Raw genomic sequence first — 14,358 nt, 5'->3', positions numbered from 1 at the left:
AGGTTCCATCGCTCCACCTGAGGGCAACAGATTGGACCCTGAGAGAGAAGATCCTCCCGGATAGGCAGAATCCAGGGAGGCTCCACTGTCAGACTCTTCAAGAGGGAGAACCACGGCCTCCTTGGCCAGTGTGGTGCGATCAGAATGAGGGTTGTGTCTTCTGACCGAAATTTTCTCAGAACTGCTGGAATCATTACGGGAGGGGGGAAAGCATAACACTTTGAGAAACGCCAGCTCTGAGCTAGTGCGTCCACCCCGGCTGCTCCGTCCCATCTGTTTAGGGAAAAGAACAGACGAGCTTTCGTATTCGCCTTTGAGGCGAAGAGATCCACGGAGGGGACCCCCCACTTCCGAGTAATCATCTCGAAGATGTCCTGGTTCAAGACCCAGTCGCCTTCCTTCAGCATTTTTCTGCTCAGAAAATCTGCTACGTGGTTCTGCTCCCCCTTCAGATGTATTGCAGAGAGAGAGAGAATGCTCCCTTCGGCCCACCTGAGGATGGATTCTGCCAGACCCCACAAGGATCTGCTCCTGGTTCCCCCTTGCCTGTTGATGTAGGCCACTGCTGATGAGTTGTCCGAACGGACCCTCACATGCTGCCCCAGGAGTTCTCTCTGAAAAGCTCTGAGAGCCAACTCTATTGCTCTCAGTTCCCTCCAGTTCGAGGACTTCTTTGCGTCTTCTTTTTCCCAGGTGCCCTGCATCATCTTGGAATCTAGGTGTGCTCCCCACCCTGTGCCGCTCGCATCGGTCGTAACCGTTATGGACACTGGAAGAACCCACTCCAGGCCCTGTGAGAGATTGGCCCCTTTCCTCCACCACCAGAGGGACCTTTTGACCTGACTTGGCACAGATATAAGGGAGTCCAGAGATGCTGGACTGTGGTCCCAGACACTCAGAATAAACAGCTGTAGGGGGCGAAAGTGCAGCCCTGCCCACTGAACTGCCGGAAGCGTGGAAGTCAGTAAGCCCAGTGCTGACATTGCTTTCCTTACTGAGATCTGACTGCTGCCCTGGAGCAGTAATATTGCTCTGTCCACCTTCTGGATTTTTTCTGCTGGAAGGAACACTTTTTGTTTTGTCGAATCCAGTACATAGCCCAGGAAGGTGACCTTTTGGGCCGGAACCAAACTGGACTTTTCCAGGTTCAAGAGCCATCCCAGGTTTTCTAAGCTGTCTCTTGCTACCTGAAGATCCTGGTACAACTGCTCCGGGGAAGGAGCAAACAGGAGTAGGTCGTCCAGGTACGCGACTACAGAGATGCCTCTGAGCCGCAAGAAAGCCAGGACCTCCACCATCACTTTGGTGAAGATGCGGGGGGAAGAGGATAGTCCAAAGGGGAGTGCTTTGAACTGTAGATGAAACGTTCCTTCCCCAGTTCTCACCGCCAGTCTGAGAAACCTCTGGTAACTTTCTGCGACTGGAATGTGCAGATAAGCGTCCTTTAAGTCTATTGACGCCATGAAGCAATTTGGGGGAAGAAGCGCTTTCACCGAATAGATAGAATCCATCCGGAATTTCCTGTAGGTAATTGAGACATTCAGAGGCTTCAGATTCATGATAAGCCTGAATTTTCCCGAAGGCTTGCGGACCACAAAAATGTGGGAGTAAAAGCCTCTGCCTATCTCCTCTACAGGAACCCTCACTATCACCTCTTGTTCCTCTAACTCCTGTAGGGAGGATAGAAGAGCTGACGCTTTCTCTGCACACTTTGGCAGCTCGGTGACCAGAAGTCTGTGCTGAGGAGGTTCTGAGAACTCTAGCTGGTAACCTCTTCTTATGATCCCTAACACAAACTGGTTGGAGGTGATCATCTCCCATTGTGGGAGGAAGGCCCCCAATCTTCCTCCCACCGTGGTTACCCCGTCATTGGGTCTTCTTGGGCTGTTCAGGAGGGCGAAAAATCGCCCCTCCCCGCCCCTTGCCCTTCTGCCCCCAAGCTTTTTTCTGCCGCTCTCCTTTTGGGGTTTCAAACTTTCTCTGGGGGCGAAACTTTCTTTTAGCCTGCTCCCCAAACTTCTTTTTAATGGGAAAGGCCTTTTTCTTATCGGCCGTCCGGTCTAAAACGGTCTCTAACCCTGGGCCAAACAAGAGATCTCCTGTGAGGGGAATTCCACAGAGTTTAACTTTAGACGCGCTGTCTCCTTGCCACGTCTTAAGCCATAGGGCCCTTCGAGCCGAATTAGTGAGGGCTGAAGACCTTGCGGACATGCGCACTGATTCGGCGGAAGCGTCCGCAATATACGCTACACCCTTAAGTAGCATGGGAAAGGAAGCCAAAATAGTCTCTTTTGGCGTTCCTGCCTCAATATGCGCCTTTATCTGCGTAAGCCAATATTCCATATTGCGGGCCACTACTGTGACCGCCATGGCAGGCTTAAGGTTTCCCTGTGACGAATCCCAGGACTTCTTTAAGAGAGAGTCCATCCTTCTGTCCATGGGGTCTGCAAGAACCCCCATGTCCTCGAAGGCCAGATCTGTTTGCCTGGAAACCTGAGAAAAAGCAGCATCCAGCCTAGGGGTCTTATTCCAGACTAGAGACTCCCCTTCTGAAAAAGGAAACCTTCGCTTCAAAGCCCTTGAAAAGAAAGGTTTTCTCTCAGGATCTTTCCATTCATTCTTTATGGCCTCAACCAAAACATCATGGACTGGGAAATCTTTCCTTTTTTGTTCCCCAAGACCTTTGTACATTTGGTCATGGAGCGATAACACCTTCTTTTCTTCCTGAATTCCCAAAGTGGTGTGAATAGCTCCCAAGAGCTCCTCCACTTCGTCCAGGGAAAGCTTATAGCGAGAGGTTTTTGTGGATTCCCCATCCACCTCCTCCACATCCGATTCCCTTTGAGAATCTGAAGCGGTGCTATCTGGCTCCTCCTCAATTTCCACTCTGGAGCCCCCTGGTCTCTCTCCACTAACAGAGGGAGTATCCACTGGGCTAGGTGTAACACTCTGCTGCACTGGTAAAGGACTGCTTTGGGCTTGCGGCAACTGGAAGCTAGAAAAGAGTGCCTTAAAGGACTGAAAGGTGCTAGAAAGCTCTTTGACGGATGCAGCAAGATCTGTACCCTGTTCTGCTGCCTGTTCCCTGACTAATCCATCAATGCACTCCTTGCAAAGTGCCTTGGTCCAGGATTCCCCCATACTAACTCTACAAGAGGGGCATTTTTTCTTTGAACCATGAGGCGACTTGCTTTTCTCTGTGGCTTTCTGAAAAAGAAAGAGAGAGAGTTGCCATAAATGCCCAATCCCACCAGTGCTTTTACAGAGGACCACCAGGAGTGCCCCCCCCAGGACCAACCACCACCAGGGTCCCAGACACACTCCCCTTCCCCCCAACCACCAGTGAGGGGAGAACACCCGTGAAGCTATCGGGATTTAGGCAAGGGAACACCACCCCAGGGTTCCACTTACCTTAGCATGGCTGGTGCTACTGTCTCCTGGAGCAGTTCTAGAGACCTCTGTCTCAGACATGTCCGCTGAGGATGGTGGTCGATCGTTTCCCCCGACAGCTGACTCTACAGCAAAGCAAGAGGGTCGCACCAGCCGAACGCTCGGTCCGTTTTCTTTCCCCGCGTCCGGAACCGGAAGACGCGGAATCGTCGGAAGTGCCCGCCCTCGCCGGAACTGACGTCACCCGTCATCCGACCCGGCCATAGAGCTTCAAACGCTGGCTGCACAAGCAGGAGAGACTCAGGCACTTCCCACAGCGCCCCCCTGGGCAGAAGAAACACGGACCTCCTCAGCTGTCTCTTTCCCCAAGAGAGGCTGAGGCGCGCCAATTCAGTTAAAAACAGGTAAGTATGGCTTCCCCAGCCTTTACCTAACTGAATAAACAATAGTAGAGGGAAAGAGCTAGAGAGACCCGACTCCCCCTCTTCCTCACACCAAATCTTTGGCTTCAGTCTCCCTGACTGATCCGCCACGGTTCCCAAGCAGTGTCTCCCCACCGGAGGAAACACCTGAACTGAGGGGCCGTTGGGAGGATGAGATTTAAATATTGAATTGGAAGGCGGTGTTTCCTAAGAGGGGAGGAGCCGGTGTCTCTCTATGGTGCTGTCCTGAAAGATGAATGGGGAAAATTCATGTACATAAGTATTCACACCCTTTGCCATGACACTCAAAATTTAGCTCAGGTGCATCCAGTTTCCATTGATCATCCTTGAGAGGTTTCTACAACTTGTTTGGAGTCCACCTGTGTTAAATTCAGTTGATTGGACATGATTTGGAAAGGCACACACCTGTCTATATAAGGTCCCACAGTTAACAGTGCATGTCAGCGCACAAACCAAGCCATGAAGTCCAAGGTATTGTCTGTACACCTTCGAGACAGGATTGTATGGAGGCACAGATCTGGGAAAGGGTACAGAAAATTTTCTGTAGCATTGAAGGTCCCAATGACCACAGTGGCCTCCATTAACTGTAAATGGAAGAAGTTTGGAACCACCAGGACTCTTCCTAGAGCGGGCCGCCCGGCCAAAGTGAGCAATCGGGGGACAAGGGTCTTAGTCAGGGAGGTGACCAAGAACCGTATGGTCAATCTGACAGAGCTCCAGCTTTGCTCTGTGGAGAGTGGGGAACATTCCAGAAGAACAACCATCTCTGCAGCACTCCACCAATCAGGCCTGTATAGTAGAGTGGCCAGACGGAAGCCACTCCTCAGTAAAAGGCACATAACAGCCCATCTGGAATTTGCCAAAAGGCACCTGAAGGACTCCCAGACCACGAGAAACAAAATTCTCTGGTCTGATAAAACAAAGATTGAACTCTTTGGCCTGAATGGCAAGCGTCATGTCTGGAGAAAACTAGGCACCGCTCATCACTTGGCCAATACCATCCCTACAGTGAAGCATGGTGGTGGCAGCATCATGCTGTAGGGATGTTTTTCAGCGGCAAAAACTGGGAGACCAATCAGTATCAAGGGAAATTATGAATGCAGTAATGTACAGAGACATCCTTGATGAAAACCTGCTCCAGAGCGCTCTGGACCTCAGACTGGGGTGAAAGTTCATCTTTCAACAGGACAACGACCCTAAGCACACAGCCAACATAACAAAGGAGTGGCTACAGGACAACTCTGTGAAGGTCCTTGAGTGGCCCAGCCAGAGCCCAGACTTGAACCCGAATGGACATCTCTAGAGATCTGAAAATGGCTGTGCACCGACGCTCCCGTTCCAACCTGATGGAGCTTGAGAGGTCCTTCAAAAGAAGAATGGGAGAAACTACCCAAAAATAGGTGTGCCAAGCTTGTAACATCATACTCAAAAAGACTTGAGGCTGTAATTGGTGCCAAAGTATTGAGCAAATGCTGTGAATACTTATGTACATGTGTGTTTTTTTTTCGTTTTTTATTTTTAATACATTTGCAAATATTTCAAACAAACTTCTTTTATGGTGTCATTATTTGGTATTGTTTGTAGAATTTTGAGGAAAATAATGAATTTAATCCATTTTTTAATAAGGCTGTAGCATAACAGAATGTGGAAAAAGTGAAGCGCTGTGAATACTTTCCAGGTGCACTGTATAGCTGTCCATAGTAATGAATGACTGTTAATGGTTTAAGCCACTACTTAATACTGCGCATGCCTACAGCTGTGGACCCAGATATCATCCAGAGGCACAGGGGTTTACACATTCACAGGTTTACACAAGTAGCAGCATAAACCTGCATACAACCTTTCTTACCAAGGGCTACTGCACACAGCAGCTGTGTATCCTGGGCACAGAAATACATCCGCCAATTACGCTGTCTACCCAAACACACCCATGTGCCTGATGCCTTACTTAAAAATAAAGAGGGTTCAATTTGGCTTTAATGTCATGCCCAAAACTCACAGGCTATGACATTGCTTCAGAAAATTTGCATATAAAACTCATTTTGCAGCAGAAAATAGCAGACAATTCCTGACACCTGTAAAGATTAATCATTGAAAGCACTTAATTTGGAACTAAAGGCTCCCTGAAAATCAGGATGCGAGCTGTTGTCACCTCTTGAATCAAACTAGTGTGCCCAGATGCTGGCATTACTGACATAAATATCAATAATCATAAAAAGAAAAAACACAGTAGCTAAATATTCAGAATATCTTCCATAATGCTTAAGTAGATTGTATCCATATTAGTGCGCATGAAACAATACAGTTGGGTACTGGCCATATCATTTGCACCAACAGTTAAAAATATCAGATCAAGCTTTTGGGGCTTAATCCCTTCTTGGTCCAAGTAGTAGAGCTTGAATGAAGGAGGCAGACCCTGAAAAAGCTTCTCCTGAAAATTTAACTTTTAGTACAAATTAAAAAAAAAAAAAAAATCATGGACTGTACTTAAATGTTTAATTATACTGAGATATTTTAATTATATGTAAAGCTACTTAAAACACTGGAAAGAACATAGTAGTACTTTCTTACTTGCTTTAAAGATTATATGAAGAACTGCTCAACACCTAATGACTTAAAATACAGCTGCTGACATCTCAGCATGCTACAGGTCCTGCCAGTCACACCCCTACATCATGTATCTGGGCTAGCATGACTAGTTTAGGCACAGACAAATCATCCACGCAAATATTTAGATTTCTCACAACTAATCCTTCTACGCATAAGTAAAATTTAGTTTCCCAAGTGTGTACACTGGCCACTAAATTTAAAGTGGAACTTTACCCATAACAGCGTGATAAAAAATAATGTTCTTTAGCAAGGAACATACATTACACATTAATAATTATGCTTCCAAAATGATTGTGTTCTGTAAATTTCCTCCAGCATTGCTCCACTTTTTTCTCGCTAGAGGCTACCATTTTGCTGAAGCCCAGAGCTCATGAGCAGCAGTATATCTTTAGGCTGTCAGCAGCTCAACCTCTAAAAATAGAGAGCAACTGAGCATGTGCACAGCAGGGTTAGACCGTATATACCTGCATTTTAAACAGTACAGGCACTTGTTTCTAATGTTTTACATAGCTATACCTGCAAAGGGGGCCAGCCTGAGGAGATGTAGTAGAACTTCATTTTCTGAATAAAGTTACACTTTAACTGCATGAAATTATATGTAATAAAGCAAATGTCACGTTTTCCTTTACAATAAATGTCTAGTGCAAGCTTAGAATAAGTAAGATAGGCATTCCTTACATGGGTTTACCCAGGGTGGATGACTGGGCTTGCAACCAATCCTGAGAAAGGAACATAAAACACTATTACACAGTAAAACCAGATGCTACAATTAATACCATTTACTGGTAAAAAAAAAATACAAAACAAATTAATAAAAACTGATGAACAGAAAATGGAGCGGTTGTCTTTACAACCAGTTAGGACTATCTACCAACCTATCTTTCAAATGAAGTAGACAAGTTGGTGCACATTGTATTCAGTGGCGGCCTGTCCATTCAGGGCGCCGCCCCCTCTATCCACGCCACCTCCTATATGGTTACTGGGTAGATTCATGCATAGCATGAATCTATTCACGGCTGCCACCTATTCATGTGTCCGGCCCCTTTCAGGACGGCGGGCGCCTGAATTACTGCGGTAGCGGTGTTGTTTTTTTGAAGCACCTGATTAGAGCCATAGATTCCAATAGGCTTCAAAATAGGGTGGGCTTGGAGCGCAGAGCACTGCGCCATGAGCCCACCCAGGTGTTATTGGCTGTTGTAACACTGATCCTCAATCCGACCAATCAGAAACAGGTCTGAGACCTTTTCCGGTTGACCGAAAAGATAAGACTCCCGATTGGCCGCAGAGGAGGAGGGAGGAAACTGAAGCCGCCGGTGCCCGTAGAGAGAAGAGGAAAGGAATACCCATCGGCGCCGGTGAAGCGCTGCATATATGGGGTAAGTGCACCAGACCCGCCCGCCGGTGGGGGTTGGTGCTACTGTTTGCCGCCCCCCCAAGAAAAATTACCACCAGCCACCACTGATTGTTTTGGTGTGCATGCACATTGCTTACAAACACACAATATTTATTATGTTATGATTACTTCAAAATTTATACAGATTTGCAGTCTTTAGTATAAATCACATGAGTTTGGCTGCATGGGTCCATCCATCTGACTGCTTGTGCTTACAAGACATGACAAAAGCTCATGATTACATAGTGCAGTGACAGTTGGGTTTGCTGACAGAAAGATTTAGCAGAATTAGGTCACTCTGTTGAGCAGACCATTATCTTGACCTTTTTCCCACACTGTTCATGTTACAGGATCGGACCTTGATCATGCCAATTTAAATGAAACCGTTCAAAGAAATTCCACTTAATAGACCAAGGCCGTCTAAAAGCCATTCAGCTTTTCTGGGACAAACATGCATTACAAAACAAAACGAATTGTCCTAACCGCTATAAAAACCTCTTTAGAGTCCACATTGGTTGCCTCCTCAGTCAGCGATGCTCTTCGACTGCTACTGTGCACTAGAGAAAAAATACAAAGTAAGAAACGGATAAGGAGAATAACAAAGATGTTAGCTGTATGTACTTTGAGGCTGCCTACATCAGAGTTTATATGTAACTGGGCAGCTTTTGTGTCTGCTACATTTACCAGAAGAAGACCTAGATGGGCGGTGGTACTCTTTCTTGTATATGAAGCTTTGGTAACCACTAAAGTATCCCTTGTCCTGGGAAGGTATGATACTTATGATGCCAAATATAATTGCACCTCCCTGCTACTGTGAAAAGTGCTAAATGCAACACCAGAAGTTGTATTATACATACCAAGACAAGAGTAATGCAAAATACAATTATGTAGATGTGCTGGTAACAAACAACGTCAGAGCTACACAGGCAGCTCATAAGCTTTAGTCTGAAAGTGGTTCTAAAGCCTTAAGGTTTTCCACCTTAATGCATGCTATGCATTAAAGTGATACTAACGTCTCATTTTTTTTTTTTTTGTTAAAAATAAAACAGGTTATACTTGTCTCATCTGTGCTGTTGGTTTTGCACAGATCAGCCCCGATCCTCCTCTAGTCGGGTCCCTCTTCGGCACTCCTGGCCCCTCCCTCCTCTCGAGTGCCCTGACAGAAAGTAGCTTGCTATGGGGGCTACCGGCCGAGCCGCAGCTGCCTGTGTCCTTTCAGACAGGGAGCTGAGGCCCAGCCTCGCCCCCTCTCCTCATTGGCTTACTGACTTTGACAGCAGTGGGAGCCAATGGCTCCCCACTGCTGTCTCAGCCAATAAGGAGGGAGAGTCCCGGACAGCCGAGTCTCTTGTGCAACATTGATGGATCGAGGTGGGCTGTTGCACACAAAAAGTTCCCAAGCCCTCACTTATTGTTACCTGAGCCTGATCCAATCCAGTGATGTGCACGGGAGCAGCGGCTCCCATCGCTGTCTCCTTGGACATATTGACAGCAGCGTGAGCCATGTGGTCTGTGTGTGTCCCTGGCTGCATGCCCGGACACATGCACAGACCACAGGATTTGATGCATTTTAACATTTGAATAACCTGTACTGTGGACCCTGCCCCCGCTGTAATTCACTTATACAGCTTAACCTAATACGGTCCATGTCTGCCTCCTGTGGCCACCTGTAGCTTTGCAGTGGATATTGCACTTCATCATTCACTAAATAAATTTGTGAACATTGCTGTAAGTTTTTTTTATGAAAGCTTATCTCAGGAAAGCTGAGACCCTAGACGAACAGCATTCCATGAGGAAGCCCAATAGGGTGAAACATGTGGAGATTCACGTCTATGCCACTCTAAACAGCTCACGGACCACATTTATGGGTTTTAAGCCTATGTTTTTTAAAAAAAATAAGACTTTTTAGATATATTCTCTTGGTTTGATTTCGATTGCACCGTTATAGTCCCATCCAATCTGTCATGTCTATTTGAACATTTCAGGGATGAGGTGGTTTTTATTGTGATAATCTATCCACGTTAGCTCATATTACATTTAAATAATTGTACACATAACAATGGACTTATATTGTTTAATTGATTGTGGGGGGTTATTTGAACCTTTGCCGTTCCTTCCACTTAAATCTTGCACGGCTGTACAGGCTCCTCTCCTGTTCCGGATATTGCGTACTCTGATTTAATTGTTTATTGTGGGCTTCTCAGAGTGTGCAGTAGAAGCTGTAGCAAGTCTAAAACAGCTCACTTAAAGCAGGGTTCCACCCAAATTTTGAACAATATCTGTATGTATTCTCTTCCTTGCCTAGATGCTGACATGCCGTTTAAAAAAATTTAAATCGCCGTAATTACCTTTTATTTTTCTATTCTTCTTTGCACTTCCTGGTTCTCCTCCCGTGGGAGTAGGCGTGTTTCTAGCCTCTCCCAGACTCCTGGGAGCTAGTCTCAGGCTTCCCAGGATGCCACTGAGCATGTGCGGGAACGAGCGGTGAATGCTGGGAGCACAGCATTCACCACATCCAAGAAATAAATGCTTGTGGGCGAAATCTGACACAAGCGGACATATTACACACAATATGTGAGTATGTAATGCTGAGAAGAAAAGTTTGTGAATGAACTAAAAAAAAAAAAAAAATGATAGATAGGTGGACCCCCGCTTTAATTTCCTGGATGAAGGATGTTTAGCATCATCTAGCCTTTGCCTTGTCCCCTTTGCCTTGTCCCTGGTCCATCCCTTTAAATTCATTGCCTTTCAGTTTTTTCAATCATGGAGGCTCAGCACCACATGGGGATGTTGCCTACGGCAGTCTACATACAAATGCATTCTGCCTAGGAATGCCCGTTCCTCCAAACATTCACCCATCAAGACATTTTGATATTTCCATACGGCCCCTTTCACACTGGGGCGGTGCATCGCCCGCAAAGTTCCGCTACAGCGGCGCTATGCCGGCAGTATAGCCGCGCTGCCCCGTTGATTTCAATGGGCAGGAGCGGTGAATACACCGCTCCTTCACCGCGCCAAAGATGCTGTTTGCAGGAGTTTTTTTTTCTCTCCTGCCAGCGCACCGCTCCAGTGTGAAAGCCCGAGGGCGGCAGCGGCAGTTTCAGGTCGGTTTGCAGGCGCTATTTTTAGCGCAATAGCGCCTGCAAACCGCCCCAGTGTAAAAGGGGCCTAACTCCTCCGAGGAGCCAGTCCACTGGATACATAAGGGCTCCTAAGGGAAAAGTACTGAGGCAGTGTGCTCTGACACTCCAGGAAGCAATGTACACAACCCTGACAAGCCCTTCCCAACAGCCACAAATTGCCTCCATTGCTTAAAAGAAGTGCAGATAGATACAGGAGCTACTCTGATTACGCAGCTAGTCCAATACATTTAAATTTTGTTTGCCCCAAAAGAATATGATTATGTAACTAATGAGGATTTTAGTTGTCATAATTTTCCTAAGACATCCATGAAGCTAGGTACACACTACTAGTTCTATTTTTTTACGTTCAACCCAGCAAGCTGAATGAAAAAAAAAAAAGAAAAACTGGGGAGCTTGAGAGGAGCCGCTATACTAAGGCTGGCCATACATTATACAATTTTTTTAGTTCAAGGTAAATCTAAAGGAAAATTGAACAAGAAAATTATATAATGTATGGGCAGCCTAACTATTCGATGCTAGTACAGAGATCTCCCCGCTGAGCTATTGTGTTCTGCCAGGAGGAATGCCAGCACACACCGGTCAGCGCCCACAGCCACTGGCAAAGAGCGGTAATAGGATGCCGATCGTCAGATATTTTTCAGTCATGCCCCTTCAATAGAAGCCGGATGTTTGCCTGGATAGGCTGCTGTACACACGGGTGGAATGTCAGCTGGTTTCTGTTGAACCGACCGATATTCGGCACTTGTGTACGTGGGTATAACACAAGAGAAGATGCGTGACTGTATGTCACATCTATTATGCAAACAAACTATCTCCCCACAAGACTTACACTGGTCTAAGCGCAAGGACTGAGAGATCTTATGAAATTCCATGAATCCGGCACAGGATCTTACTTGTTTCAGGCTAGAAGGATGGTATGGGTCCAGCTACAGAATAAAGGGAAAAAAAATTCTATCAAACCACACTGGAGATTTAAATCAAGGCAGTTTGTGATACATGCCAGTATGTAAGTGTGAAGTCGAAAGTCTTGCACCAAATGAATTAATATCCTAGGACTTTTTCATTGCTAGTACCAAGGTGTGCAACACATTCTAGTTCTTATTTGCAATGATTCTGCTGTAAACAAATGCCACCATACAAGGAATAAGGTAACTGAAGGTATACAGGGCATCTCTAATGTTCCAGTAAATTGTTGATCGTGTCAGACGTACAATTGTGTCACATCTTGGGGAAAATTTTGACAAAATTTGTCTTCACATTTCTCTGTAACTAATATTTGAAACGCTTCCATTATTCCCCTGACTTCTCCAAATAGCTTATGTCTCTGTAAAATGCCACCACTTCGCAGGAGAGATGCTTGCAACAGTTCTGTCAGACGTGCAATACCTCACCAACATGTACACCAATCTGTGGTACAATCTGTCATTTGTTGCACTACCGTGAGACAAATTTCTAAGCAGTTTCTATGACGCTCTTTATGAATTCCAGGGACAGGGTGTACTCAAAGTTAGAATTATGGATTAGAATTATGGCATTTTTGTGAATATCTGGATTAGAAACCCAACAGATTGAATATTAAACCATGCCTGTACTTGCCCCCACATGGAGGATCCAAAGCATCTCAGCTGGCTTTGGACTTAAGTGCACCTGTTCCCAGACTAGAGACATTAAACATTATTCTTAACAAACAGTTGAACTTTAAGACGAGCTATCCCTGACCTTTTGCGTGCTTTTAACGTGAACTTATTCATTCTAATAGATCAAAACAAACCATAGAATAGGGTTTCAGTTAGTTTCTACCAATTTAGAAACACCCACTGATTTTCTATCGTTGAGGTCAAAAAGCGTTTTCAAATGCTCCGCAAAATGAAAGGATCCCACTGGGGAAAGTTGTCTCTCCCCAAAATTTGGATTATAAAATAGGAGGGAACACTCTTATACTGTAGCAATCTTTTTTATGAAAAACAAGCTAATAATGAACATAAAAGCCAACAACATAAGTCATATAAAGCACTGCCACGGTGAGTCAGCCGCGTGTGACATTAGTATGCAAAGCTTCGCCCAAAGTATATTTCCTTAAAAGAATCCCCTGACATTTAGTCCAACCCCTTAATTTTGTGCCCTCCTACAACCTAAATGTAACCACTTGCTGACCAGCTGCCGTCATTCTATGGGGGAAGGTCAGCTCGTTCCCGCGAATCACTGGACTGGTACATCGGCTCCTTTAAGAGCCATAGCAGGCGCACGCGTGCCCGCTGCACGGCGGGGGATCCGATGCCTGTGGCTACGATGTCCTAAATACACAAATCCCCGTTCTGACAGGGGAGGAGACAGATCTACTGTTCCTAGTAATTAGGAACAGCAATCTGTCTCCTCCTCCAGTCAGTCCCATCCCCCCACAGTTAGAAACACACGAGGGAACACATTTAACCCTTTGATCGCCCCCTAGTGTTAACTCCTTCCCTGCCAGTGACATTTACACAGTAATCAAGTGCATTTTTATTGCACTGATCGCTGTATAATTGTCAATGGTCAGAAAAAAAGTGTCAAGTGTCCGATCTGTCTGCCGCAATGTTGAAGTCCCGCAAAAAAAAAAAAAAAATCGCTCATCACTGCCATTACTAGTAAACAATAAATCAATAAATAATAAAAATGCCATAAATCCATCCCAAATTTTGTAGACGCTATATCTTTTGTGCAAACCAATCAATATACGCTTATTGAGATTTTTTTTACCAAAAATATGTAGAAGAATACATACTGGCCTAAACTAATTTTTGGATATTATAGCAAAAAGTAAAAAAATGTTTTTTTTTTTCAAAATTGTCACTCTGTTTATAGGGCAAAAAATAAAAACCGCAGAGGTGATCAAATACCACCAAAAGTAAAGCTCTATTTGTGGGATAAAAAGGATGTCAATTTTGTTTGGGTACAGAGTCGCACGGCCGCACAATTGTCAATTAAAGCGAAAAATGGCCTGGTCATTAAGGGGGCAAATCCTTCTGGTCCTTACGTGGTTAAACTATGCTTACGTGTAATTAGTCTACATGATCTCAACCATTATAGTGCATATAATCTCCAGGAGTATTCGCAAACCAACATTATTATTAACGACTTTCCCGGGTTGACCTCCTAGGACGTCGGGGACTTGAAGTGGAGATATCTGAATGATGCCTGCAGCTGCAGGATGATCCCTGGCCATCTCGATGACCCTCGGAAGCCGTAAGCGACACATGATGTCACTTCCAGCACCAGCAGATGTAAACACTGCTTTTTTTTTTTTTTTTGCTTGAAAGCCGAAGATACATATTTTTTTAATCTCAGGCTTTACAGCATAGAGGAGAGATGTGGGGACTTATAGACCCCATATCTCCCCGTA

The 14,358-nt window shown here is 45.4% G+C and overlaps 1 protein-coding gene across 2 annotated transcripts in view; it reads right to left on the bottom strand.

The window, feature by feature from the left end:
• LOC141131399 (transient receptor potential cation channel subfamily M member 7-like) overlaps positions 1-14,358 on the bottom strand; it is a 202,535-nt gene that overhangs the window by 18,390 nt on the left and 169,787 nt on the right. The window contains exons 28-30 of one of the 2 annotated variants that reach the window (XM_073618613.1): positions 11,809-11,905; positions 8,320-8,393; positions 7,122-7,162 (exon numbers count right to left, since the gene is read on the bottom strand). In XM_073618613.1, the coding sequence (XP_073474714.1) occupies positions 7,122-7,162; positions 8,320-8,393; positions 11,809-11,905 (212 nt within the window). The remainder of the gene's footprint in view (positions 1-7,121; positions 7,163-8,319; positions 8,394-11,808; positions 11,906-14,358) is intronic. The other variant, XM_073618614.1, reaches the window with a different exon arrangement.

The sequence above is a fragment of the Aquarana catesbeiana genome, linkage group LG03, assembly GCF_042186555.1.
Source record: "Aquarana catesbeiana isolate 2022-GZ linkage group LG03, ASM4218655v1, whole genome shotgun sequence".
NCBI classification, from domain to species: domain Eukaryota; kingdom Metazoa; phylum Chordata; class Amphibia; order Anura; family Ranidae; genus Aquarana; species Aquarana catesbeiana.
The sequence above is the reverse complement of the archived record's forward strand: the minus strand, read 5'-3'. Positions and strand labels throughout refer to the sequence as shown.